This window comes from Garra rufa, chromosome 2, assembly GCF_049309525.1.
Source record: "Garra rufa chromosome 2, GarRuf1.0, whole genome shotgun sequence".
Lineage (NCBI taxonomy): Eukaryota > Metazoa > Chordata > Actinopteri > Cypriniformes > Cyprinidae > Garra > Garra rufa.
In genome coordinates, this window is record NC_133362.1 from 7,837,189 (window position 1) to 7,863,560 (window position 26,372).

Below are 26,372 nucleotides of genomic sequence, written 5' to 3' on the forward strand. Positions count from 1 at the left end.
GGGTTTTACTCATAAAAACAAATTATTAAATAGATAGAGCTATGTCTAACCTTGTAATTGTGTGCACTGAGGTATTTGAAATGCCCAAAGACGACGTGGGAGAGGCAAACGATGATGGTGATGATCAAAACCACAAAGGTAAACATTGATGTTGGAGCAACAAAACCTTTAAAATCAAGGAAAGAGCAAAAAGAAAAATCATATTAGAAGTATATCAATAATCACATTTAAAGTACCTACACTCTTAAAAATAAAGGTGCTTCATAATGCCACAGTAGAACCTTTTTTGTCTAAATGGTTCCATAAAGAATCTTTAAACATCTGAAGAACCTTTTTGTTTCACAAAAGGTACTTTGTGGTGAAAGAAAGTTCTTCAGATTGTAAGAAGACAAGAAAAAATGTTCCTTTAAAGAACCTTTGACCAAATGGTTCTTTGTGGAACCAAAAATGGTTCTTCCATGCCATCGCTGTGAAGAAGCACCTTTATTTTTAAGAATGTATGATGCCTAAAAATGCTTAATGTTTAGATCAGACCCACTATTTGGCATTGTCTTACCTGTACGGACAGTAGAGAAGAAAAGCAGCCAGAAAAGGCAAAGGATGGGTGCTGCAACCACCTGGTTGACAGCTCCAGAGTGAATTTTCTTATCCAGTTTAGCAGGCAGGTAGGCATAATACATGTTATACCGGTCCACCAGGTGCTTCAGTAGCATGTACATCAGTCCTGGAGACAAAATAAAAGTCAACCTCCTGTGTAAAACACATCAATATGTTGCAAGAATACTTTATAATTCTTCAGTGAGAAATGTCACTCACCAAATGGTACAATAATTGGACAGGTGATGCTGTAGGTCATGACCACAGTAAAGACATTCATCATCCAGGCATAAGCAGCTCCAAACTGGAACTCATAAGCTTGATGCTGTAACAAAATGAAACCATGAGGATATGAGTTTTTAAGCAATGACTTTTGTACTTAAAACTACACAGACCTTCTTCACGTTGCGTCTCTCGGCAGCTGAACGCGCCAGACACAGCCGGATCATGTACATAAGAAAATAAGGGATGCGTAACAGGTCCATGGCGTTACCAATGAAGGCAGATGCAACGACATAGTTGACAAAGAAAGCTCCATTATCTGGAAGAAAGACGCACCTAATAGAGACAAAAAAAGAAAGAAATTAAGCCATTTACTAATTGTGTTGTAACAACAACCCCTTGTAACACAGGATTTTAGAGTTGCAAATCCTCTCATGGACTTACTCGAATCGGACTTTTGCCTCGTCGAGGAATTTCTTGTCGAAGAGCCAGCGGAAGAAAACATCCAAACTACATTTTGGAAAATGTGAATTGTTTATTACAAATGGGAAACAGGCAACATGGCAAACACAACCTGGATAAAAAAAAGTTTACATATTTTCCATTTCCTATAACCAGAAAGAATCTTTTTAATGGGAAAATTTTGGAGTGAAAAAGATGTTTTAATTATTCAAATTACTATTATTTCAACCATTACTATTATTAGTACAAATTAGCATATTCTACTACCAGGCAAAAGTTTTTGGACAGTAAGATTTTTTTTTAAATTGTACTATATAAAATAATTGTTTTCTATTTGAAAATAGATTTAAATTGTAATTTATTCCTGTGATTTCAAAGCTGAATTTTTAGCATCATTACTCCAGTCACACGATCCTTCAGAAATCATTCTAATATTCTGATTTGGAAAATATTATTTTGCTCAAATCAGCTGAGCAGAGTTTTTTCAGGTTTCTTTGATGAATAGACATTTCAAAAGAAAACCATTTGAACATCTGAAATAGAAATATTTAGTCTTTATCATCACTTTTGATCAATTTAAAGCATTCTTGCTAAATACAAGTATTAATTTCTATAATTCCAACGTTTGAATGGTATAGTGTTTAATGTTACAAAAGCTTTTTATTTCAGATAAATGTTGATCTTTGGATCTTTCTATTCATCAAAGAATCCTGAAAAAAAATTAAATATTGATACGATAATAACAAAAAATGTTTCTTGAACAGCAAATCAGCATATTAGAATGATTTCTGAAGGATCATGTAACACTGAAGACTGGAGTAAAGATGCTGAAAATGTAGCTTTGATCAGAGAAATAAATTACATTTTAAAACATGTTCCAATAGAAGGCAGTTATTTTAAATGGTAAAAAATATTTCACAATATTACTGCTTTTGCAGGCTAAGTGAGCAGAACAAGCATTGTTTTTAAGACTTCTTTAAAAAAACATGACAATACTTTTGCTTGGTAATTTTCAGCCTTTTGTTAAAAGTTTGTTTTTTCAGGAAAATATTACCTAATAAAACATTTTTCTTAACCCATTTTAATTAAAAGTGCACCATATAAATGGTTAAGATGCAAAACCTAAAATTAGGGCTTTGTAGTAGTTTTGTGAAATACTGCTGAAGAATGCTGATACGTAATAAGTAATACCTGAATATAAAAGAGAAAATTCAATACTATTTGACTATAAAATACCTGCTCAGTCCTAGAGATGGCAGCAGCAGAACCATAAAGATGAGGAAGGTGTAGCATTTGTGCATGGTGGTTCTGTTCTCTCCAGATCTAGAGGGAAAAGTCATGCATATTTTAAGCTTAGGACCACCAGGTTTGTGTGTCCACCAGTAAATGGTTTAGCTCATAAACTCTGATGAACTAATGATCAACTCCAAGTCATTAAAAATACATGGATATACAGAATTTGGCGTTGTACCGTGTCCAGTGGGCCTCAAAGAAGGCGGAGTAGTAGACGATGGTGGGAAGAAGGGCCGAGAAGCACCACAACAGCAGGGTGGGGAAGAACTGAGTTACGATGGGGTTCTGGAGGAACAGACATGAGGGAAGGAAGGGAGGTAATGAGTAACCGAATCATAATCACACTGCATTTGATGCTCATTAACACCCAGTCTCCTTACGTTCAGGTACTCCACGGGTTTGGTGACGTTGAACTTGTCCATGGTGGAGATGATGATGGCAGGGGTGGTGAGGAAGAAGAGCAGGATAAAGAGAAAGCAGTTGATGACAAAACAGCGGAGCCACCAGTTGAGGCCACCAATGGACAAATGCTCCCTGTGTAGAACAAGGTACAAGTCATGATTTATATAACGAATTACACAACTACTATATGTGACCCTGGATGACAAAACCAGTCATAAAGGTCAATTTAAGGGTAAATAAGCTTTCAGTGGATGCATGGTTTGTTAGGACAATATTTGGCCGAGATGCAACTATTTGAAGATCTGGAATCTGATGGTGCAAAAAAATAAATAAATAAATAAATATTGAGAAAATCTGAAGTTCTTAGCAATGGATATTACGAATCAAAATTAAGTTTTTACATATTTACATTATGAAGTTCACAAAATATCTTCATGGAACATGATTTTTCCTTAATATCCTTAATATTACCTAAACAAAAATCTATAACCCATACAATGTATTTTTGGCTACTGTCCAGCTCTTTATATGAAGTAAAATATGCCAGTATGTACATGAATATACAGTACTGTGCAAAAGTTTTAGACCACTAGTATTTTCACCAACAAAAAATGGTTTTAAGTCAGTTATTTCTATCTTTTGCTGTAGTGTGTCAGTAAGAAATATCAGTTTACATTTCCAAATATTAATTTTGCCATTATTTTGTAATCCTGTAAGATTTTTGTTTGCACAAGGAGTCTGACAACAGCCAGTGCTCCACACAGAGATCTGATCTCATCATCATCATCTAGTCTGCCTGGAATGACACGAAGAAACAGAACAAACTGAGACAGACTACATCCAGAAAAACTAGCAACGTCTCCAAGACGCTTCAAGAAACCTACCTTCAAAGCTACAGTACTGTTAAAAGTTTTAGGCACTTGTGTGAAAATGCTGTAAAATGAGGACGCCGTCATAAATACATTTTCTTCATCAATTAACTTCTATTAACTAAATTAAATCAACATTTGGTGTCACCACCCATTGTGTTTAAAGCAGCTTTCGCCCTAGGTACACTTGCACATAGTTTTTCAGGTAGCTCAGCAGTCTCTTGAAGCATCTTGGAGATGTTGCCACAGTTCTTCTGGATGTAGTCTGTCTCAGTTTGTTCTGTTTCTTCATGTCATTCCAGACAGACTGGATGATGATGAGATCAGATCTCTGTGTGGAGCACTGGCTGTTATCAGACTCCTTGTGCAAACAAAAATCTCACTGGATTATTACAATTAACGGCAAAATGAATATTTGGAAATGTAAACTGACATTTCCTACTGACACACTACAGCAAAAGTTAGAAATTACTGACTTAAAACCATTTTTTGTTGGTGAAAATACTAGTGGCCTAAAACATTTGCACAGTACTGTTAATATTATGATGTTCTCTAAAGCTACTTAAATGAGTTTGACTAGATCATTGTCTCTAAAAATAGCCCATGGACCTGCACAATCTAATGCATATTTCACATGAAATGGCAAGCCCTAGTCAATATCATATTTCAGTTATATGCATTATAGATCCAGTTCAGAATGAATTATTATTGTGGTATCATCGACTTAAGATTTACCTGCATATAAAAACAACTAACTGTGGTCAGTCTCTTCCAGTCTAAGTGGGTTTTTGCCACAATGAAACAGCAAAGTGGATCCTGGTTTATGTCCAAAGTTTAGTTCTGAGACTTTGCTCATAATAAATTCATGAGATTTTAGAATGAGGATATTACCAGTAAACATTCTGTGGATCCGGAGCATACGTGACTGTCCAGTTGTATGTGTTGAGAAGGCTGCTGAAGGGAGAAGACTTTGGCTCTCGTCGACAGTGACAGCCGTGACACTGACATGCGTTAAAATCTTTAAGGATTCTGGGAAGGGCCAAAAGCTTGATATTAATATTATTTTTCCCTTTTTCCTGGTAAAGTATTGTGATGGTAACATGATAATATCAGAAGGCAATACTATGATACCATGATTAGACAAAATTTCTATTAGACTTACAGGGCTGTCATTGATTCATTCTGGAAGGTAACAAAAGCCATTCCAAGAGGTTTAGTGTTGACTTTTTCTCGTTCTTTTCTGTATTCTTCTTTCAGTTTGGCCTCAAGCTTAGTGTAGTAGTTCACAGCATCTTCCTGCAAGAATGGATTGACATTACACAAGTTAGACATCAGTACTAAAATGCATTTGCTTTAAAAACTAGAGTGTGTATGATTTTCTGATGGCGGTTATAAAGATCTCACTGATTTATGTTACAAGCTATCAGAATTTCATCTTATTTTTGGGCCATATCAACTGCACCAAAATGCACATTTTTGTTCAGTTTGAGCCATACAAGCCTGATGTATCAAAAAGGATATTTAACAAAAACAGTTAGATTTTTTATGTTTCTTTTGCTCACCAAGCCTACATTTATTTGATCCAAATTACAGCAAAACAGTAAAACTTTGAAATATTTTTACTATTTAAAATAACTGTTTTCTATTTAAAAACAATTTAAATGTAATTTATTACTCTGATTTTAAAGCTAAATTTTCAACATCATTAATTCAGTCACATAATCCCTCAGAAATCATTCAAATATTATGATTTGCTGCTCAAAAAAAAGATGATTATTATGTTGAAAACAGCTAAGTAGACTTTTTTCAGGTTCATTTGATGAATAGTAAGTTCAGAAGAACATCATTTATCTGAAATAGAAATCGCCACTTTTAATTCATTTAAAGCATCCTTGTTAAATGAAAATATGAATTTCTATAACCTCCCACCTTAAAAAAAAAAAAAAAAAACAAATTACTGACTCCATAGCTTTTGAATGGTAAAATATATATTACACATTTTTTATTTCAGATAAATGCTGATCTTTGGATCTTTCTATTCATCAAAGAATCCTGAAGAAATGCACTGAACTGCACTAATAATAATATAATAATAATAAATGTTTCTTGAACAGCAAATATTAAAATGATTTCTGAAAGATCATGTGACTGAAAGCTGGAGTAATGATGCTAAAAATTTTGCTTTGATCTCAGGAATAAATTACATTTTATAATATATTCAAATAGAAAACAGTTATTTTAAATAGTAAAAGTATTTCACAATATTACTCTATTTTGGATCAAATAAATGCAGGCTTGGTAAGCAGAAGAGACTTCTTTAAAAAACATTACAAATCTTACGGTTCAAAAACTTTTGACAATTAGTGTATGTCAGGCTTTACAGTTTAAAATGAATGTCCCTGTTGAATTCTGTAAATGCTTTAAGGTGACAAAACCCTTCTGTTTTAAGCTTTGTATGCCTGCCAGTTAAGAGCTTGTTTTTCCAGCGGTCATGCATTTCAGTCATTATCCAGCAGGGGGACATGCAGCGCTACAGAAAAATTACTCTAGTGACAAATGGGAAATCTGTTTATCTAATAAGGACACTTGGGAGCTGCTGAATAAACCCATGGTGATGTTGAACATGTCTCACAGCAGCAGAGCATACATCATCCTGACTGTAAATATAATGAAGTGGAACTAGGCAGCACCCGAAACAGAGGATGAGACATTCTGACTGTGTCTAATGGGAAACCGTTGTGCATTCATAATGACAGTTCATACCTTTCTGATTTCTATTTGTGTGAAGTGAAATGCATGAGAAATCTACTATTTAAAACATTTTGGGTGGAAACCCTGAGAGGAGTTTATAATGGATATGATCTGACCTGCTCACAGCCCGCGATGATGCAGCAGCAGAGGTGGCCACAGGGTTTAGGGTTAATCATAGTGGGGATGTGCTCCTTGGCCATCAGGTCTGTGTAGAACTTTTTGCTACGTTCTGCCTTTTTCCTGAAAAAGACAAAGTCAAAAACACTGAATACAGCTTGACTGTTAAAGGAGTAGTTCACTTTCAGAACAAAAATTTACAGATAATGTACTCACCCCCTTGTCATCCAAGATGTTCATGTCTTTCTTTCTTCAGTCGTAAGGAAATTGTTTTTTGAGGAAAACATTTCAGGATTTCTCTCCATATAATGGACTTCTATGGTGCCCCCGAGTTTGAACCAGTGTTGTTTTTGACAACCATCTTAGATGTAGTCTTAGTCTTATTGACTAAAATGCTTAATAGTTTTAGTCAAATTTTAGTCACTTCTATATGTGATAGTTTTAGTCCAATTTTAGTCGACGAAAAGTCAAAAAGGTTTTAGTCTAGTTTTAGTCAAAAAATGGGGAAAAAGTAATCTTTTAACAAATTAATGTAGGTCAGTAAGTATTTTGCTGTTGGGTAGTGTCACTTGTAAGTTCTGAAAATATCAGATCTATAGTTCAACACAATGTGAGCTTCCGGATCGACTATTTTCAACAATAATTACAATAATGAAGGAATGTTTTAAAACATAAAAGACAAACAAGGATGGAATGCTAAAAAGGCTTGCCATACTAGTATGGCAAAGAGTATTTAATGCTAAAACGGCTTGCCATAGCGGCAGTTACGTTTTAGGTTTTGATTGGCATGCACAATAAGCAGAAATGTCATGCATTTTAAACGTCTGACGGACCACCCACTAACATTTTCGTCTATTCTCGTCTCGTCAACGAAAACTCACACACGTCTCGTCATGTTTTAGTCATCAACGAGCCATTTTTATCTCGTTATCGTCATGAAAAAAAGTGGTGTCAACGAAATGATTTCGTCATCGTCATCGTTGACGAAAACAACACTGGTTTCAACATCTAAAATGCAGCTTCAAATGGCTCTAAACGATCACAGCCGAGGAATAAGGGTCTTATCTAGCAAAACAATTGGTTATTTTCTAAAAAAAATTACAATTTATATACTTTTTAACCTCAAATGCTCATCTTGTCTAGCTCTGTGTGTACTCGGTTTAGAAATTAAAAAGAATATAAATTGTAAATGTCTTCAGAAAATAACCGATCGTTTTGCTAGATAAGACCCTCCTTCCTCAGCTGGGATCATTTAGAGCACTTCGAAGCTGCATTTAAACTGCATTTTGGAAGTTCAATCTCGGGGGCACCAGAGAAGTCCATTATATGGAGAGAAATCCTGAAATGTTTTCCTCAAAAAACATCATTTCTTAACGACTGAAGAAAGAAAGACATGAACATCTTGGGTGACGGGGGGGTGAGTACGTTATCTGTAAATTTTAGTTCTGAAAATTAACTACTCCTTTAAGTTTATTTCCAAAACAGTTGAGTTGCAGTTTCCATGAATAAGGTACTAAATAGTTTTGTTCAGAAAATACTGTTTAGTTTGACCTAAAAAGGTCAGAATACATAGTAAAGGAGTTGTTTTATTTGTTTATTTAAATGTGGCTTGCAATATGGTTTAAAAATAGGATAGGGTGATTGCAATTCTGTAGCAATGAATATTAAAAAACATGAAAATGACAAATAACAAATTCATACCTCATTCATAGATATTTAAAATGGTGACTGAAACTTGTCTAAGCTTGTAAAATTTGTACCTTTCAGACTCCAGGGACATAAGCTTGGCAACATCATAACAAATGCGAGCATCCAGAACTACGCAGTTTTCATATGCTTTCCTGGATATTAACACAAAGAGAGAAAAAAAAGTGTAAGAGAGCAACAGAACTCCCATTAAGGGGGACAGGAAATAGTTCTACTAATTTCAACTTTCTGCTTTAACCTGGCACTGGAACACAGTGTTGATAGTCTTACAGGAGCCAGGCATCAGTATTGTCTGGCGCACACTGTACTTTATGCTGGCCAAGAATGGCTCACTTAGACAGGAAGAAACTGACCGACATGTAAAATGACCAGCCAATGTTTCTTTTTATGTGATACATAAGGGCGAGTAAATCGAAAATCAATGGTCCCAAAATAGTAGACTGGCGTGCAACAAATTGGGAGGCTTTTTAAATAATGACACAGCAGTCTCTGTGAGACAATGTACACACAACACTGAAGACAGGAATGTACTGGAATATAACGTGTACAATATGAAGTCAATATTTCCATCCATTCTGAAGTAATAGGTGTGGGAGTCTAAACAACTGATGACTCGTTTCCCAGTTGGCTGCAGTAGGACAGACTGCAATATGCTTTGAGACGTCCATGAGATTGATATCTGTTCTGCGCTCTTTTGTGTTTGTTCTATTCTTCCTGTTTGTCCTCTCTCTACACATCCTGCTTTCTCTTTCTCAGTCAATTTGGTGGTCACTTGTTCTAGAAATCCTTGACCCAGAAGAAGTTAAAGACTCGTATTGTCCCCGCACATTCTTTAGCGGTAAATTAGATTAGAAAAACGGAGTGGATGGACACACTGAGCATCTTGTAGCCACATGACCACTTTAGACCACTTAAAACAAAAAATGTTTGTCATTGTCTTACAAGGGTCACGTCTCAGACCCAAACTTGAATTTACTGTGTGGATTGGGAAATCTTAAAGGGATAGTTCACCCAAAAATTAAAATTTCATTATTTATTCTCACTCATGTCATCCCAAATGTAAACTAAAATACTTGTAGAACACAAAAGGATATCCAACAAATGGTCCATCAATTTATCAAAATATTTTCTTAGAATCTTCTACAAAGGAAAGCCACACAGGTGCATAAATTACACATTTTATCCTTACAGCTAATGGGAAGGCAGATCCTAATTGACATTGTAACATAAAATAAGAATTACTTACTCGAAATGCTGCTTTATTTGACTCTCTTCTGCATATTTTGCAATGCCGTTAATGAATAAAGTGCGTTTCACCTGTGAAAGGAGACAATTTGAAGACTTAGAGAGACTGGAGTTTATCATTTCAACTATAATATCGATTGATGCTCTTAGTTGATCCCCATTAACAGAGCAAGATTTTATAGCACTAAACTATGGACCTTAGTAAGAGACATATTTCATTTGATGCCAAGTATGAGTCTGTGAAGAGACACATTATATTTTTTCTTTGCAATCTTTCATCTGCAACCACTTTTTCCATTTTTTAACCAAATCAATTCCTGAATTCCACTCTTTATTTTTTTTTTCATGTTAAACTTCCTGTTTTACTCCAAAATATGCTAGATTATGCAAGTAAAGTGGGTTGCAGTGGGATGTTTATTCTGACTAAGGTTCATAGCTCTCTCTCTCAGGGAAAGTGAAATATTTGGGTAATGATGAATATGGGTTTAAATCAAAATATGAAAATAAATGAATGTTCCTGGTTCGATACAAATTGTGGTTACTAGGGATGTAACAATATCAAAATCTCACAATATGATAATATTGCGATATGAAGTACACAAAACAATATTTAAAAAAAAAATATATGATATGAAGAATTGGAAAAAAGTGAATTTTAAATTGTACATTTTAAAGTTAATTTATTCTATCTAATGCACTCTGAGAGCTCAAAATAAGAGTTTCAACACATGTTCTCAACTAAGAACACTTAAGTCAGAAGATGGGATTAAGCCATATTGCACTTTCGGTTTTAGTTCATTTGACAGAGACTGTCAAAGCATAATAACACAAAACACAACTTTAAAGATTTAGATTTAGAATACGAAGTTTAAATATATTTTAAAAACTACACTTTTTGCCTGGAAGACCTGTCGTTTTATATTGCTATGTGAGTTTTGCTCATTTCGATATTGATAATATCATTACATCACCAGTGGTTACTGTAGGGCACTTACAACTGAGATAAAACTTTAAAATGGGCCAGCATTGTGGATGGCTTAAAAGCACAAATTTGATGCTCATATTCTGGGTTATGATTATTTATGTGGTAAAGGACATACCAAATATGCTTTAGATAGAAAGTTGTATAGAACCCAAAACAATACTGTGCAGTTTTTTGGTGAAGCTGTCTCTGCTCACCAAGTCGTCCTCTTTGTAGTGCATCTTTGACGTGTGTCTCCTCATGCTGTACACAGTCAGTAACAGATAGAAGAAGGCAAATGTAGTGTGCAGCCATAGCAGGTTATTACTGAAAGAGAGCGAAAACAAAGGGATGATTCATTCATCAACAGTGATTCAAGAGTTATTTAAGTGTCACAGATATTACCCGGGCTTACCCAGACTTTAAATTGGCTATCGTAGTTCGCCCAAAACTGTAGGCATTATCTTCTGCGAGAAGAGAAGACATGAAACGTGTCATAGTCATAAACTACAGGAAGCAAAACTCAAATGGTTGCGTTCAGATGTGTAATCCCAGATGACTCCAACTTTTTTGACTCACCTAATAGGTCTCCTGAGAAGTTGACAGGCAGGACGATGCCCACGGAGAGCACGCCCACCACCACCAACAGACCAATGATGTGCCGCTGGAATGAGAGGTAGTGCACCGAATCCTCACCACACTTCTCCCTGATCTCGTCATCTCTGTAAAGGTAAGAAACGTCAGTATAACATTTTTAGCCAGGTGTCTTAAAGGGATGGTTCGGAGTAGAATTTACTTCATTGCTATGCACTCCGAAGCCCATGTAAATACCCCATCCAAAGTTTTTTTTTACCTTAGTCAAACATTTATGGAGATATTAGAGTTTTTCGAATTGCTTGTTACAGGAGTGAATGGTACATGTGATGTATCTCGTAAATTGCACCACTAAACGTGCAAGTAATCTTACCAAACTTGTACAGTAGTATAAATAGGTTATGTACTCACAAAACGCTGCATCAGAACATTTGTAAGTCCACCATGAGTGTTTTAAAAACACGTTTTAGCCGATCCCTATTAGTCTCAAAAACTACAAATGGCGACACGTCGACGTCACTTCCCCGGTTTGAAAAAAGCACGTAAAAGTCCTCCTACAAGTTGACATGCACACAGATGTAGGAGGACTTTTACGTGCTTTTTTCAAACCAGGGAAGTGACGTCGACTTGTAGTTTCTGAGACTAGTAGTTCTCGGGTAAAACGTGTTTTTAAAACACTCATGGTGGACTTACAAATGTTCTGATGCAGCGTTTTGAGAGTACATAACCTATTTACACTACTGTACAAGTTTGGTAAGATTATTCTAGTCTGTTGCAAACAAAACAAAATATATTAATAAATAATAATAAAAGACTTTATTTATATTATTAAATAATATAAATAATTAAAATCATAAAAAAAAAACATTAAAATCAATGTAATATATTTTTGTTCAATATTTTTTTTTTTGTGTGTTTTGAGAGAATTTTATGGTACGAATTAATATTTATACAATAACTTAGATCAAAATTTTCCCATTGAAAATAATACATTTTTTTCCCTAATATTTATACAAGGCAGTATTTAATGTTAAAATGGAGATAAAGCCTTTAAAATCCAATTTTTGAAGCCAGATTATCTGGTGGGAGTAAAATAAGAAAAACATCTGCAGTTTAATGGTTTAGCCACTAGATTCCTATATAGCTTTTTTAAAAGCCCTATAAATTCTCTAGTTAATTTTAGACATAAATACTTTCTTTTATGTCTGCATAAAAGTAGGCATTATCTTCTTTTGGGGGCAGCCGTGGCCTAATGGTTAGAGATTCGGACTTGTGACCCAAAGGTTGCAGGTTCGAGTCTCAGGTCCGGCAGGGATTGTAGGTGGGGGGAGTGAATGTACAGCACTCTCTCCACCCTCAATACCACGACTGAGGTGAGTCCCTTGAGCAAGGCACCGTTCCCCCAACTGCTCCCCGGGCGCCGCAGCAATGGGTGTGTGTTCACGGTGTGTGTGTGTTCACTACTGTGTGTGCGCACTTGGATGGGTTAAATGCAGAGCACAAATTCCTTGTATGGGTCACCATACTTGGCCTCACTCACCCCCTTTCCTTTCCTTTCCTTATTAGGTTGTGGATTTGGTTGATATATATTTAGACATTCTCAAAGACAACTTTTTGTAAAGGTTTAGATTTTTGTTTTTGTTTGAAAGTGTCAGTTTTTCATTTGAGTGTATTTAATTGTGTATGTGTGTGTGTGTCTGAGTGTGTGTGAGTGGATGTGTCTGTTTTGCACTCTTGATGTTTTAGAGTGTAACCTCTTCCTTGCTGTGCACTTTTATACCACATTGTTGAATTTATAGATTTTATTTTACATATTTGCTGTGTTACAGTCACGCCAGTTCACGTGTGTGTGTGTGGATGTGTTGGTTTTGCACTCCTTATGTTTTCAAGTTTCACCTTCCATTGCTGTGTACTTTTTTGTGGCGGATTTGTAGATCACACACACACACACACACACACACACACACACACACACGTTTGTTTTTGTGAATTGTGGGGACATTCCATAGACGTAATGGTTTTTATACTGTACAAACGATATTTGCTATCACCCTACACCTTCCCTACACCTAAACCTAGCCCTCACAGGAGACTGTGCATATCTTTACATTCTGAAAAAAAAAGTATTCTGTATGATTTATAAGCCTTTTGAAAAGTGGGGACATGGGTAATGTCCTCATAAGTCACCCTCTCCTTGTAATACCTATGTCATACCCATGTTATTACACAAATTTGTGTCCTGATATGTCACAAAAACAAACACACACACACACACACTGTATTTTCATATTTTTTGCCCAGTTCCTAATTCATTTAATATATTTAGACCGCAAAAACCACAAGTGTGACTATTTTTATATGAACACTTAGCTTCTTCAAATCATGCCCTCAATTATTTTGTGTTCACATACCAAGTGCCATAAAAGTCACTAAGTTTCATACCATTTTGATGAAGTTACAATTTAAAAAAAAAATTCAGAATGTAAAATTTTTCAGTCAAATGTGACAGAAGAACACTTATAAATTTATAATATAATATAAAAATATATAATATAATAATTACCTTTAAGCTTTAATCTTTTTTTATATAACTGAAATCTATGGTAGTATCTATGACACTTCCTCATTCCCACTACTTCTAATTTGAAAAGAACCCTGGGAACTGCTGACATGTAAATGTGGTTATGTGTTAACACACTGGGGTTTTGTGATCAGCAATCCAATTATTTTGGAATGACTTGTTTTAGCATAGTCTGAATAATTAGGAAGCCTTTATTTCAGTAGTTACAGTATGTAAAAGCAGAAAGGACTCACTTTATCCTGAAGATGGCGGTTAGCCAGGAACAGAAGCCCTATAACAGAGACAAAGAAAAAAACATCACATTCAATGCACTCTAACTGTTGTCTGTCAGTCACCTCCACATTCAGAGACATTAAGAGTCTCTAATGTAGTTTGAGGAGTTGTTAGAGGCTGCGTGGGTGCACGTGACACCAGTTTACATAAGTGCAGTTATTCCAGATCACAGCGGGGAAGGGAGAGGCAAACAAATGTCTGTCAAAAGGCGTTGTGTGTGCTATTATGAAATACACAGGTGTGTGTGCATTAAGGGGGATAGAGCTATAGTAGATGGCAAGAAATGCTTCCTGCGTGGGCTTTTCAAACTGTGTGAACATGAGCGTGAGAGAGTGAATACTTGAGCATGGAAGACAAAGGGTATGTTCAGAATGGTAATGTTTTATAGCACCTTAGTATGTAAGTACACTGTGAACAATATGACCTCAAGTTCAGTTCAGAGAGTGAGCTCCCTTTCAAATGACTCATGCCAGGGCATGCACCTCTCGACTTGTCGTGCTGCTTTGACCTTCACATAAAAGAGCATTGCAGATATAGTACACAAGGAGGACGATAATTGTAACAATATCTATAACTATAAAGTTTTAATAGCTATTATCATTCTATGAAAATAGGGAAGTCCACATCATTATGTAAATATATAACGATAATGACAGTATCACTAATATTCTATTATAGTTTTTATTTATATTTTATTTTTATATTTCCCTTTTTCATTTTAGTTTTAGGAATTTTGTAAGTGTGTTTTTTTTTCATTTTATTCTTTTTTTGTTTTTAAATGTCTATATAGTTCTTATTATTTTTTATTTTAAGTTTTCATTATTTTAGTACTTTAAGTTAAACTAAAAGAAAATAAGAAATTATGCCTTGGCAGCTAGCTGAAATAACAAATTTTATGCTTAGGCTTTAGTTAGTTTAGCCTGGTAAGGACACATGAACAATACTGTTAGAATCACTTTCAGAACTAATTTTTCTAGTAAATGATGAATAATAAAAATATTCACAATGAATCAGAATCCACTCATTTTTAAAGTGCTTTAAGATTTAAAGTGGCAGATGACATAACTGCTGCATGTGCTTATGATAAATAGAACGTAATTGTGTGTTGGTGTGAAAGCTAGTACACCAGTCAAAAGTTTTTGAACGGTAAGATGTTTCATATTTTTTAAAGAAGTCTCTTCTGCACACCAAGCCTGCATTTATTTGATCCAAAGTGGAGCAAAAACAGTAACATTTTGAAATATTTTTACTATTTAAAATAACTGTTTTCTTTTTGAATATATTTTAAAGTGCAATTTATTTCTGTGATCAAAGCTAAATTTTCAGCATCATTACACCAGTCTTCAGTGTCACATGATCCTTCAGAAATCATTCTAATATGCTGATTTGCTGTTCAACAAACATTATTATTATTATTATTATTATTATTATTATTATTATTATCAATATTGAGTAACAGTAACAGTTTCAGGATTCTTTGGTGAAGAGAAAGATCCAAAAATCAGCATTTAAAAGCATAAAGGCATTTGTAACATTATATACTATACCATTCAAAAGCTGGGAGTCAGTATACTTTTTTTTGGAAAAGAAATTATAGAAATTAATACTTAAAAATCTACTCGGCTGTTTTCAACATAATACATATTTTTGAGCAGCAAATCAGAATATTAGAAGGATTTCTGAAAGATCATGTGACTGGAGTAATGATGCTAAAAATTCAGCTTTGAAATCGCAAGAATAAATAACATATTCAAATACATTCAAATAGAAAACAGTTATTTTAAATAGTAAAAATATTTCAAAATTGTACTGTTTTTGCTGTTTTAAATCAAATAAATGCAGTCTTGGTGAGCAGAGGAGACTTCTTTAAATAAAACATTAAAATTCTTACTGTTCAAAAACTTTTGACTGATAGTGTATAGTTATTGTTTTGGTTATGTTTATAGTTATTATATTTAGTGATGTGCATAGAATATCTAATGTGTTTAATCATCATGGACCATCTAGAAGTTACTATTTCCCATTGCATACTAATTTTATGTTTTACATACATACAAAAATGTTTTAACATTGTAGGGAAAATGGAGTGTAAAACAAAAGGATGCTAGTATTCCATTCTGAACATAGCCATAGGCATCCCACATGAATGACCTTGCAAGCTACTTACGTTGTCCCTTTGGTCAAAGTCGACCGAGCTGGACACAGAGGTGAGACGCTCGTATCGGGAGTCAGCAGGCGTCTGCATGGCGGAGGCCACACTGAACACAAACACACATAATCAGACACGTGCCCTCAGAGCACAACACTCAAGCTAACACAAAAGCGTACAGTCACTTAATGGCATGCCAATTCATTCAGCAGTAATTATAATCAGGATTGTAGACTGATGTTGTTAATGGAAGATCTGTATGATCATGTTAAAGGACTAGCTCATCCACAAAAAAAAATTTTTTCCACCAAACCTGATATATACATTTTTCTAAAACATGATGTACAGAAGAAAGTCATATGGCTTTTGGAACAACATTTGAATTCTATTTGAACTATTCCTTTAATAATTGTTAACTTTATATTAGCATCTTCACAGGGTCAATAGATGTCAGCTTATTAATAAGTGATGGGCACTGCTAGGCCCTCCTAGCTCAGGTTACTCCAGCTAGATCAGGCCATATCAAGGCTAACCACATGTCAGGCATGCAGCAATAAGTGACTGTGCGAAAAACACAGAGTTAGCATTAGCGGTTGAGGGGCAATGCACACAAACTGTTCACAAAGAGACTGCAGTAAACCTAGAAAGGAGAAGAACATGCAGAAAGAGGAGCATAAATTTAGAGTTGATTAGAGCTGGGGTGTGTTAAACAGAGAAAGACTTATCAAAAACTGGGCAGAGTACAGTATGAACTTCAATGCATTAGATAACAAAAAATCAACCGCATTTAACTTAGAAGTGAGGGCGTGCTGATTTTTTACTTAAAATAAATTTGCCAAACTAGTTTGACATACACTACCAGTCAAAAGTTTTTAGACAGTAGGCTTTTTTAAAATGTTAACTTAAAGAAGTCTCTTCTGCTTCCCAAACCTGCATTTATTTGATTCAAAGTATAGCAAGAACAGTAAAATTGAAATATTTTTATTATTTAAAATAAATGTCTATTTGAATATATTTTGAAATGTGATTTCAAAGCAGAAATTTTAACATCATTACTCCAGTCACATGATCCTTCAGAAATCATTGTAATATTCTGATTTGCTGCTCAAAAACATTTATTATAATAGAGTAGAATTTATTCAGGTTTTTTTTTGATGAATAGAAAGCTCAGAAGAACAGCGTTTATGTAACACAGAATTTTTTTTGTAACATTAAGTTTTTTTAATTTCAGACAAATGCTGATCTTTGGATCTTTCTATTCATAAAATTATCCTGAAAAAATTTACTCAACTGTTGATAATAATTAGAATACAAAATGTTTCTTGAACAGCAAATCAGCATATTAGAATGATTTCTGAAGGATCATGTGACACTGAAGACTGGAGTAATGATGCTGAAAATGTAGCTTTGATCACAGAAATATATTACATTTTAAAGAAAATTAGTAAAAATATTTCACAATATTACTGCTTTAGCTGTCATTTGGATCAAATAAATGCAGGCTTGATGAGCAGGACAGACTTCTTTAAAAACATGAAAAATCTTATGGTCCAAAAACTTGACTAGTAGTATACATGCGGCTGTACTGTAAGTATGCCTTAAATATTACAACAGATTTTTGGAGCCAGTGTATGTGTCATTCTCTGGCTAAGATATTCACAAACATTTGAACTGATTCTATAGGACCACTTCTACAGGGCACTTTGAATAAAAATCAATTCTACCCATGTCAATTGACGAAAACAATCAAACAACTGGACAAATCACAGGTATCCATCAAAACTAGGTGTTCCAGTTACACAGGGGTTTTCTATGCCACCACAGGATGTTTTACCTCTCCCTGTAAGCCTCTTCCCTGTGGGACCTATAGGGTGCTAAGACCCTGGCCAGAAAGTGCACGCTTAAAGGAATGAAAACATAGTATTTAAAGGTGAAGCGTGTAGTTTTTGCATTTTAACTTGCAGAGAAACTATAAGTAAACCATGTGTAGTTTGACTTTTTGAAGAGTTTAACATATTGGCGCTTGCAAAACATTGCTCTGTTTGTTTTAGAGCCGTCAAACTTGTGCTGTGAGTTTGGGACAGGACTGTTTATCTGGAAGACGGGATGAGAAAATGTGGTAGGAGAGTTTGGAAAATCTGTCTGTTTGGAGCATAAATGACACAATTCACCTTTAAAAGACACCAATCCAAAAGAAACACAATTATATTGATTAGTTCAGGTAAATGTGAGGAGTATCTTGAGAAACCCTCAACCAACGGACTCTAGGAAGGAAGTCATTTTACAAAAAGAACAATAGAAAGAGTTAGAAACAGTACATAGCGAACAAAATCACCCCGAATATTCCCGATAGAGCACACAGAGGAAGAAATGGCAGAAGGTAAATTCAAAAAGCAGACACAAGGCTTCCTTGGAAGAGAGAGCTGAAGTTTTAAAAACAACACATACTATTCCTGCTCGTCCAGACGTTGATAGTGCTGATTCCGCCTACGGCTGAGGGAGAAGAAATTATTCAAGTTCATGCTCAACAGAAGTTAGTCAAAATATGATATCATTCATTTTGAAGAAGAACATACTATTACTCAGCTGGGATTCAATGACATTAGTAATTCAAAATTTCCATTGACTTCCCTTGTGTTTTTGTTGTCCCATGCAAGTTATTACATGTAATCAAATCAAACCTTTTACATTCTTGGTGTTAGATTGCTCGCGACTCTGTTTTGTTTATTATAAAACAAAATGAAATACAAAAACACACTACCAGTCAAAAGTTTTTTAACAGTTTTTTTTAAAGAAGTCTCTTCTGCTCACCAAACCCTTATTTGATCCAAAACTGTAAAATTGTGAAATATTTTACTATTTAAAATAACTGTTTGAATATATTTTAAAATATAGTTTATTCCTGTCATTTCAAAGCTGAATTTTAAGCATCATTACTCCAGTCTTCAGTGTCACATGATCCTTCAGAAATCATTCTAATCTTCTGGTTTGCTGCTCAAAAAAAAAACATTATTCTGATGTTCAAAACAGCTGACTTAAAGTTTTTTTTAGGTATATTTGATGAATAGAGAAGTTATCTTTTTTAACATTATGAATGTCTTTATTATCACTTCTGATCAATTTAAAGTAAATACATTTCTATACCCCCCCCCCCCCCCAAAAAAAACTTTCTATTCAGAATACCAAAAAAAATGTACTCAACTGTTTTAAATATTGATAATATTTAAATAAATAAAATAATAAAAACATTTGGATAAAAAAATGTTTCTTGAACAGCACATCAGCATAATAGAATGGATTTGAGGATTTCTGTTTTACAATATTACTGCTTTTGCTCTATTTTGGATCAAATAAATGCAGGCTTGGTGAGCAGAAAAGACTTCTTTTAAAACATTAAAAATCTTCCTGACCAAAAACTTTTGACTGGTAGTGTATATATAAGAATAAGTAGTTTTAGTTAAGTTATAAGAAAGTATAAAAATAATTCAACTATATTATAAATATACCACAAGATTGGTAAATATAGTTCATAGCACATAGCTACAGGTTTGTTGACAGCTTTACAGTTCCACATTACTTTACCACAAAGTTCACACTTTAAAACTAGTAATGTCAGCTTGACCTGTTTGTAAGCAAGATTAATCTGTGCCATAAGGAAACAGTTCTACACAAGAGACCGTTTTAGGGCCTTGGGAAAACTCATGTACATGTGATAAGAATGGTAGGAGTGCAGTAATTAACTGTTGAATTATTCATTAAAAATGTAATATGCTGCCAAGTTGTAACAGGCACTCCGCTTCATGACTGGACTTCTCAGGGTTTCACTCTGAAACTTTTATGACATTTAAATAGAGAACTGGGCAGTCATTGTAATGTTTATGGAAGTAAATGTTGGGTGGGTGCACACAACCCATTACATTTATTTTTGGGTTGACACCTCCTTAAATAATCCTTAAAAATGGCTAGATGCCACCCAAGACTTGGTCTTCAAATATAGTGAGTGGATCTGACTCAAGCTGAATCAAACACAGAGAGCAGGTTTTGGCATCTGTGTAGTAAAAATGTGACAGGACAAAAAATTATGATTGAGACGCCCGGAATATAATCAGATATCCCCTAAACATAATCTCTTGTGCACTTACATGCCAGTCAAACCAGTTTCCAAATCGAAGGATGTGAGTGTGATTGAAAGGCAGGGTCATATTACTAATCGAATAAGACTGGCTGAGCTTTTGGAAAGACAGAAGCTTCAGATCTGTACAACCAATCCATTAGCTAAACCCATTATGCAGCTGCTGAGATCATGCTGCTGGCTTGCAGCGTTAAATGCAAGAAACAAATTGCTGCAGGAGGCATTTTCTCTTTTATCTCACCAAATCATGACTGGTAAATGGAGTGTCCAGCTGTAAATATATAGTCTGATGATTTCACAAAATGTTACCCGGAGCAGGAAAGATGAGTGTTTGTTTGGGGTTATATTGGGGCCAAGAGCATGCTGTGATAATGCAGCCAGCTGAGGCCACAGTATACACGCTGGGAATACGGCCGTAATGGTGCAGTCGTGACTGTTTTATAGTTCTCCTTTATTGTACATGAATAGAAATTACTTCTTTACAATATTACAATAATCAGGGCTCTATGCTTACTCTTCCTTTTAGGAGCACAGTCAAAATTTTAGGAGCACCTTCTAATCAATAATCAAAAATTAGCCTTCCCATTATGAGATATTTGACTCCCTAAAGTGATTTACAGGGGAATTTTGTTTTAAAAGTATGTCATCTTTTCTGTAAAATCTTTTTAAAATTTCTAATTAGAACAGAATAAAAACAAGTAGAATAAGAATAAGTTACCAATCAAATGAAATAAGTATTAACAAAATTAATTTGTACAGGCTTGTGTATTTTCATGTTTAATGAGGCTCAGAGGTGGCATGAGTGCAATCAAATTGACAAATTCATGTTGAGATTAACGTTTTAAATACAACATTTTAAAATACAGAAATATTTCATGATTTAAATAACGGAAAGGATGCTTTAAAAATGAAACTATATCTGCCAGTAGGTGGTGGCAAGTCACTGGTTTAATTACTGAATCATATCATTCAATTGATTCGTTCGGATGGCTGATTCATTCAGGAATAAAGCAAGAGACTGTCTTTATGAATGGGAAATTGAATCAGTTACTCACTAGATTTGTCTTAAAAATGCACATTCATTCAGAAACGAAACACTGTGTTTGAATGGAGATGTGCAATGGCTCAGTTGTGACTTGTTTCAGACAATTTTTGACGATGAAATAGAGCAAAACCAGGCAATAGTGTTATAGCCAGACGATGTAAATCACTTAATATTAACTTCTTGTTTATTAAACTGTTGTATTAAACTCATCTTAGTTCATCACGATCTCACTAAGTTCCATTATAATCAACAAAGCTCTACACTTAGTTTATGAAAGGATTAGTGAGATATGCCTGTGATACATTATTCAACGTTGCAAAAACACGTAGAAACCTCTGAAGCTCCCTGAGCGCAAACACAAATATGCTGATCGGGTCAGTCGTGCATCGTGCTCCTAAATATTTTTCATAGTCGCACGCAGTAGTTTCAGGCGCAAATGCGAGTGAAATGGTCACACTGTAAAACCCTGATAATGCAAATTAAAATTAATTACACATTAATTGTGAGATGGTTAATTAACTACTAAAGCTACTATTAATTTTACCTGTCGGCATCAGAGACCAATGCGAGACGGCCGTAATCCCACGCCACCTTCCTCAAGACAGAGAACACACATAGCAGCACCTGGAGACACACAAGACACAGGAGACAGTCAGATTCACATCTCATTCCACACATGCATTCAAATGCAAATCCCTCTTCACAGCACCACAAATATGTGACAAACATGCACATGCAAATGAAGCATAATTATAAACACATTCCTAAAGTGCTAAAATTTAGAACCGCAGGAAAACAAGAACATAGCTATTTTTTTTTTCTCTGAGGCCCAAAATAATATGAAATATGTGCATTGTGGAGTATAAAAGCACAAAGAATTTCACAGAAAGCTCTGCTGATGTCCACTGAATTTGATAGTTTTACACATCCTCAGCCTAACACTTACATTATTCATAAGCAAATTGTCACAGAACCCGCAATATTCTCAGTTTACTGTTTATAAGATCGCTAGATTAGGAAACAAACTAGAGCAGAAGAGAAGTGAAATGTAGAGAAGAGAAAGAAAAGGATTGTATTTAGTTTAGGGTTGTGAAGTGGTTAAGAAAAGGTGTGTCTTTAACTGCTTCTTGACAGGTGTGATAGTTTTAGCATTTGGGTGAAGGTTGGAAGCTCATTCAACCAGAGAGAAGCAGAGAAGATTTAGTTCATTCAGCGTCCGTTTTGATTTTAAAGTCAACATGAAAATTGCTTTAACAAACCATTTTACTTTTGTAATGAGATGCATTTCCAAATGAAACAGAATACTGAATAAAAAAAGTAAGACTTGATTTTACTATTGGCAACTGACTAAACTGACTGGTGTTCCATACCAGAAAATAAGGCTGGGTGATATGGCCAAAAAATATCACAAAATGTAAAGTTTAAAGGCAGATTTATGCTCCCAAGCAAAAGTTGTAGAAATCAGACTGCTAATTGTGATTTTAAACTACTCTTTATGGTCCGCTGGCACATAAACATTATATTGAACATTTATCGAACTCTTGTTATCATTTAATCCAGGAAAATTATATTGCAATTATTATCGGTACAGTTGAGGTCAAAAGTTTACATCCTGTTTTCAGAATCTGCAAAATTAATAGTTAATTATTTTAGTAAAATAAAAGTGATTATACAAAATGCATGTTATTGGATATTAGTACTGATCTGAATAAGATATTTCACATAGATGTATTTACATATAGTCCACAAGAGAAAATAATAGTTGAATTTGTAAAAATGACGCTGTTCAAAAGTTTACATCCCTTTGATACTTAATACTGCGTTTTTACCTGAATGATCCACAGCTGTGTTTTTTTTTTTTTTTTTTGTTTAGTGATGGTTGTTTATGAGTCTCTTGTTTGTCCTGAAGAGTTAAACTGCCTGCTGTTGTTCAAACAGTCCTTCAGGTCCCACAATTTTTTTGGTTTTCCAGCATTTGTGTGTATTTGAACCTATTCCAACAATGACTGTATAATTTGGAGATCCATCTTTTCACACTGGGGACAACTGAGGGACTCATATGCAACTATTACAGAAGGTTCAAATGCTCACTGATGCTCCAGAAGGAAAAACCATGCAATAACAGCCTGGGGGTTAAAACTTTTAAACAGAATGAAGATGTGTACATTTTTCTTATTTCGCCTAAATATCCTATTTTTTATTTAGTACTGCCCTTCAGAAGCTACAGAAGATAGTTACATGTTTCCCAGATAACAAAATAATTTACATTTACCCTGATCTTCAATTTCTGCAGCATCAGTGAGCATTTGAACTTTCTGTAAAAGCTGCATGAGTCCCTTAGTTGTCCTCAGTGTGAAAAGATGCACTGTTAGAAAAAGTTCAAATACACAAAAAATGCTGGAAAAGCAATGAATTTGTGGGACCTAAAGGATTTTTCTGAAGAACAGCAGGTAGTTTAACTGTTCAGGACAAACAAGGGACTCATGAACAACTAACACTAAACAAACAAGCAAAAAACAACAACAACAACACAGCTGTGGATCATTCAGGTAACAACACAGTATTAAGAATCAAGGGGGTGTAAACTTTTGAACAGGGTCCTTTTTATAAATTCAACTATTATTTTCTCGTGGACTATATGTAAAAATCTTTTATGTGAAATATCTTATTCAGGTCAGTACTAAATAAACAATTATTATTTCATCTGATCCCTTATATTTTGGTAAAATACTTCTGAAAGGGGGATGTAAACTTTTGACCTCAACTGTATATCACTCTGCTCTCTCTATCACTCTATTTTACAATGGATTAACATTCAACAAAAAGCCTGAATTAAAGAAGAACAGAAACTGGTATGAAGAAAGTAAATATAAAGACTAATTCCATGTGGACTTTAAATGACAAACTCATGGCAAATGAACAACAACTGAAAACTGTAAGCTTGTGATGCGCACCAAGAAGCACATGAAGTCGAGGGCGAGTACGGTGGGCACTCCTCCGAAGGGTAGACCCTGGAGTACGGTGCTGCGGATCCGGCCTGAATAGCAAAAGTCCTTGGAGCCATTGGCGCTGGAACAGTTGACATGGCCATGGCAATCCTCAGCTCCAGTGGTCGTGGCCATCGTGAGCAAAGCTAAGACAACCAGCATCCTCAGTACTGCTGCATACTGAAACTCCACCTGCTAGGAGACAAAATGCAGAATGTGATATTGTGTATTTTAATAGATGACCCAAAGCTCTAATATTGATCACATGGGGTTTTGATTTGCATCTTTAGCGTTGTACAGAAGAAATAAAGTTAATGGAACAACATGAGGGTAAATAAATAATGCCCGTATAGGTGAACTACTTTAAGAGAAGAACTAGCATATTTAAAGATCAAAAAGGCTAAACTGAAAACAAACAATGAATCTGGCTCATGCTTTCTTTTGAAAGTAAAGAGAACGGTTTTGGAAATAATCAGACAGGAAAGACCGGTCCTGGTAACCTATGAGAGAATGCCAAGAAAACACATCAACACACATCAGCAGCCACAGCTCAATATCGTAAATCAGCCTGGTGTCTAAAGGTATGACTTAGCGAATTATGCAACTGCACGAAAGCTTTTCTGTGAGGAACTGAAAACAGATCTCTACATTAAAACACTTGTGGACCTCCAAGACTGTGCATGCTGTGCTCTGGCATGCTGCCGCTGACTCAACACAGACACATCTATATTCCTCCTACAGTGAGATCAGCCTCAAAACGGCTTGACAATGGACAAACAGAGTTCAGTCAGTTCAAGCCGTATCTCTGAAGCAAAATGTGCCAACTGCACCAAGACCTTCCTGAGGGAACAGTGTAAAATTCACAGCCAATACTGTGCATTTCAAATACTATAGAAGAGTTCACAGGAAAAAAAAAAAAGAGAGAAGTTTTTTCCTTTTTTCTGTGAAACACAAAATAAATAGATGTTTGCAATGCTTTTTTTTTTTTCAAATCTAAAACGCTCCAAAAAGCATTATTAAAGTACTTACTTGAAATAAAATAAAGGTATTTTTTCATAAAGTTGGCTAAAACAAAACACTGAACCAAAGTTGAAATAACAAATGCATGTCAATATGCAACTAAATTAAGTGGGGTTAATTTCAACTGACGTCTGGTATTGCCTTGGTAAATGAGGTTAAACAAATATTAGTTTAATCTGCTTGTCATTTGTGGTTACAGTTGCTAACATATTGCACAAAGAATGCAATGCAACATACAAGGCTGTCCAGTGTGGATTAATGTCAGAACCAAGGTTATGTTAACCGTGACAGCAGGACTCTGACTTTTCCAATGGAAAATAAATACAGCATATAAGGGTGATGGGGGAGAGAAAGTCACATGCTGGGTTTCGTAACAAACCAAGTTCTGTGCCAAACCAGCTGAAGGTGAGATTAGTCATAAGCATCATCTTTGACATCTTATCACTTCTGATAACTCAAGGAAATAAACACTTTTAAAATCGTGCTATGGCAGAATTTCTGGTTGGTGAAAAACGATATCACCCAGCAAATACATTTTCACAGATCGGACAATTTTGACAAGCAAATAGCGCCACTTACACTTTTTTTATTACATTTTGGAATAAACTTTTTTCTTATTCCTCCAGCATTTTAAATTAATTTGTTATTTGCAATGCTTAATAGGATTAATTGTATTAATTCTGGTAATTCTTTCATGGGTTTGTAATGTTGTGATTCACCTCATAGCTGGTTGGTTTGGTTTGTGGCTTATAAAGGCCCGTTCACATAACTTAAAAGTAGGGCTGCTTGATTATGACAAAATTCTATGACATACATATTTTGGTCAATATTGTAATCACGATTATTTAACATGATTATGACTGGGTCCAAAACTTTATATTAGCGATTAATTTAAAGATAGCAATACAACAGAAAATCGAAATCGAAACAGAATTTTGATTAATTGCACAGCCCTACTTAAAAGT

General features: G+C 34.9%; 1 protein-coding gene across 2 annotated transcripts in view; it reads right to left on the reverse strand.

The window, feature by feature from the left end:
• tmem63ba (transmembrane protein 63Ba) overlaps positions 1-26,372 on the reverse strand; it is a 49,125-nt gene that overhangs the window by 4,029 nt on the left and 18,724 nt on the right. Inside the window, exons 2-22 of one of the 2 annotated variants that reach the window (XM_073833659.1) lie at positions 24,355-24,582; positions 21,945-22,024; positions 18,672-18,716; positions 16,242-16,332; positions 14,035-14,072; positions 11,206-11,348; positions 11,042-11,093; positions 10,845-10,953; positions 9,667-9,737; positions 8,474-8,554; positions 6,713-6,836; positions 5,008-5,141; positions 4,737-4,874; positions 2,955-3,108; positions 2,753-2,859; positions 2,518-2,604; positions 1,264-1,329; positions 993-1,155; positions 817-922; positions 557-724; positions 51-166 (exon numbers count right to left, since the gene is read on the reverse strand). In XM_073833659.1, the coding sequence (XP_073689760.1) occupies positions 51-166; positions 557-724; positions 817-922; positions 993-1,155; positions 1,264-1,329; positions 2,518-2,604; positions 2,753-2,859; positions 2,955-3,108; positions 4,737-4,874; positions 5,008-5,141; positions 6,713-6,836; positions 8,474-8,554; positions 9,667-9,737; positions 10,845-10,953; positions 11,042-11,093; positions 11,206-11,348; positions 14,035-14,072; positions 16,242-16,332; positions 18,672-18,716; positions 21,945-22,024; positions 24,355-24,549 (2,268 nt within the window). In that variant the 5' untranslated portion in view covers positions 24,550-24,582. The remainder of the gene's footprint in view (positions 1-50; positions 167-556; positions 725-816; positions 923-992; positions 1,156-1,263; positions 1,330-2,517; positions 2,605-2,752; positions 2,860-2,954; positions 3,109-4,736; positions 4,875-5,007; positions 5,142-6,712; positions 6,837-8,473; positions 8,555-9,666; positions 9,738-10,844; positions 10,954-11,041; positions 11,094-11,205; positions 11,349-14,034; positions 14,073-16,241; positions 16,333-18,671; positions 18,717-21,944; positions 22,025-24,354; positions 24,583-26,372) is intronic. The other variant, XM_073833660.1, reaches the window with a different exon arrangement.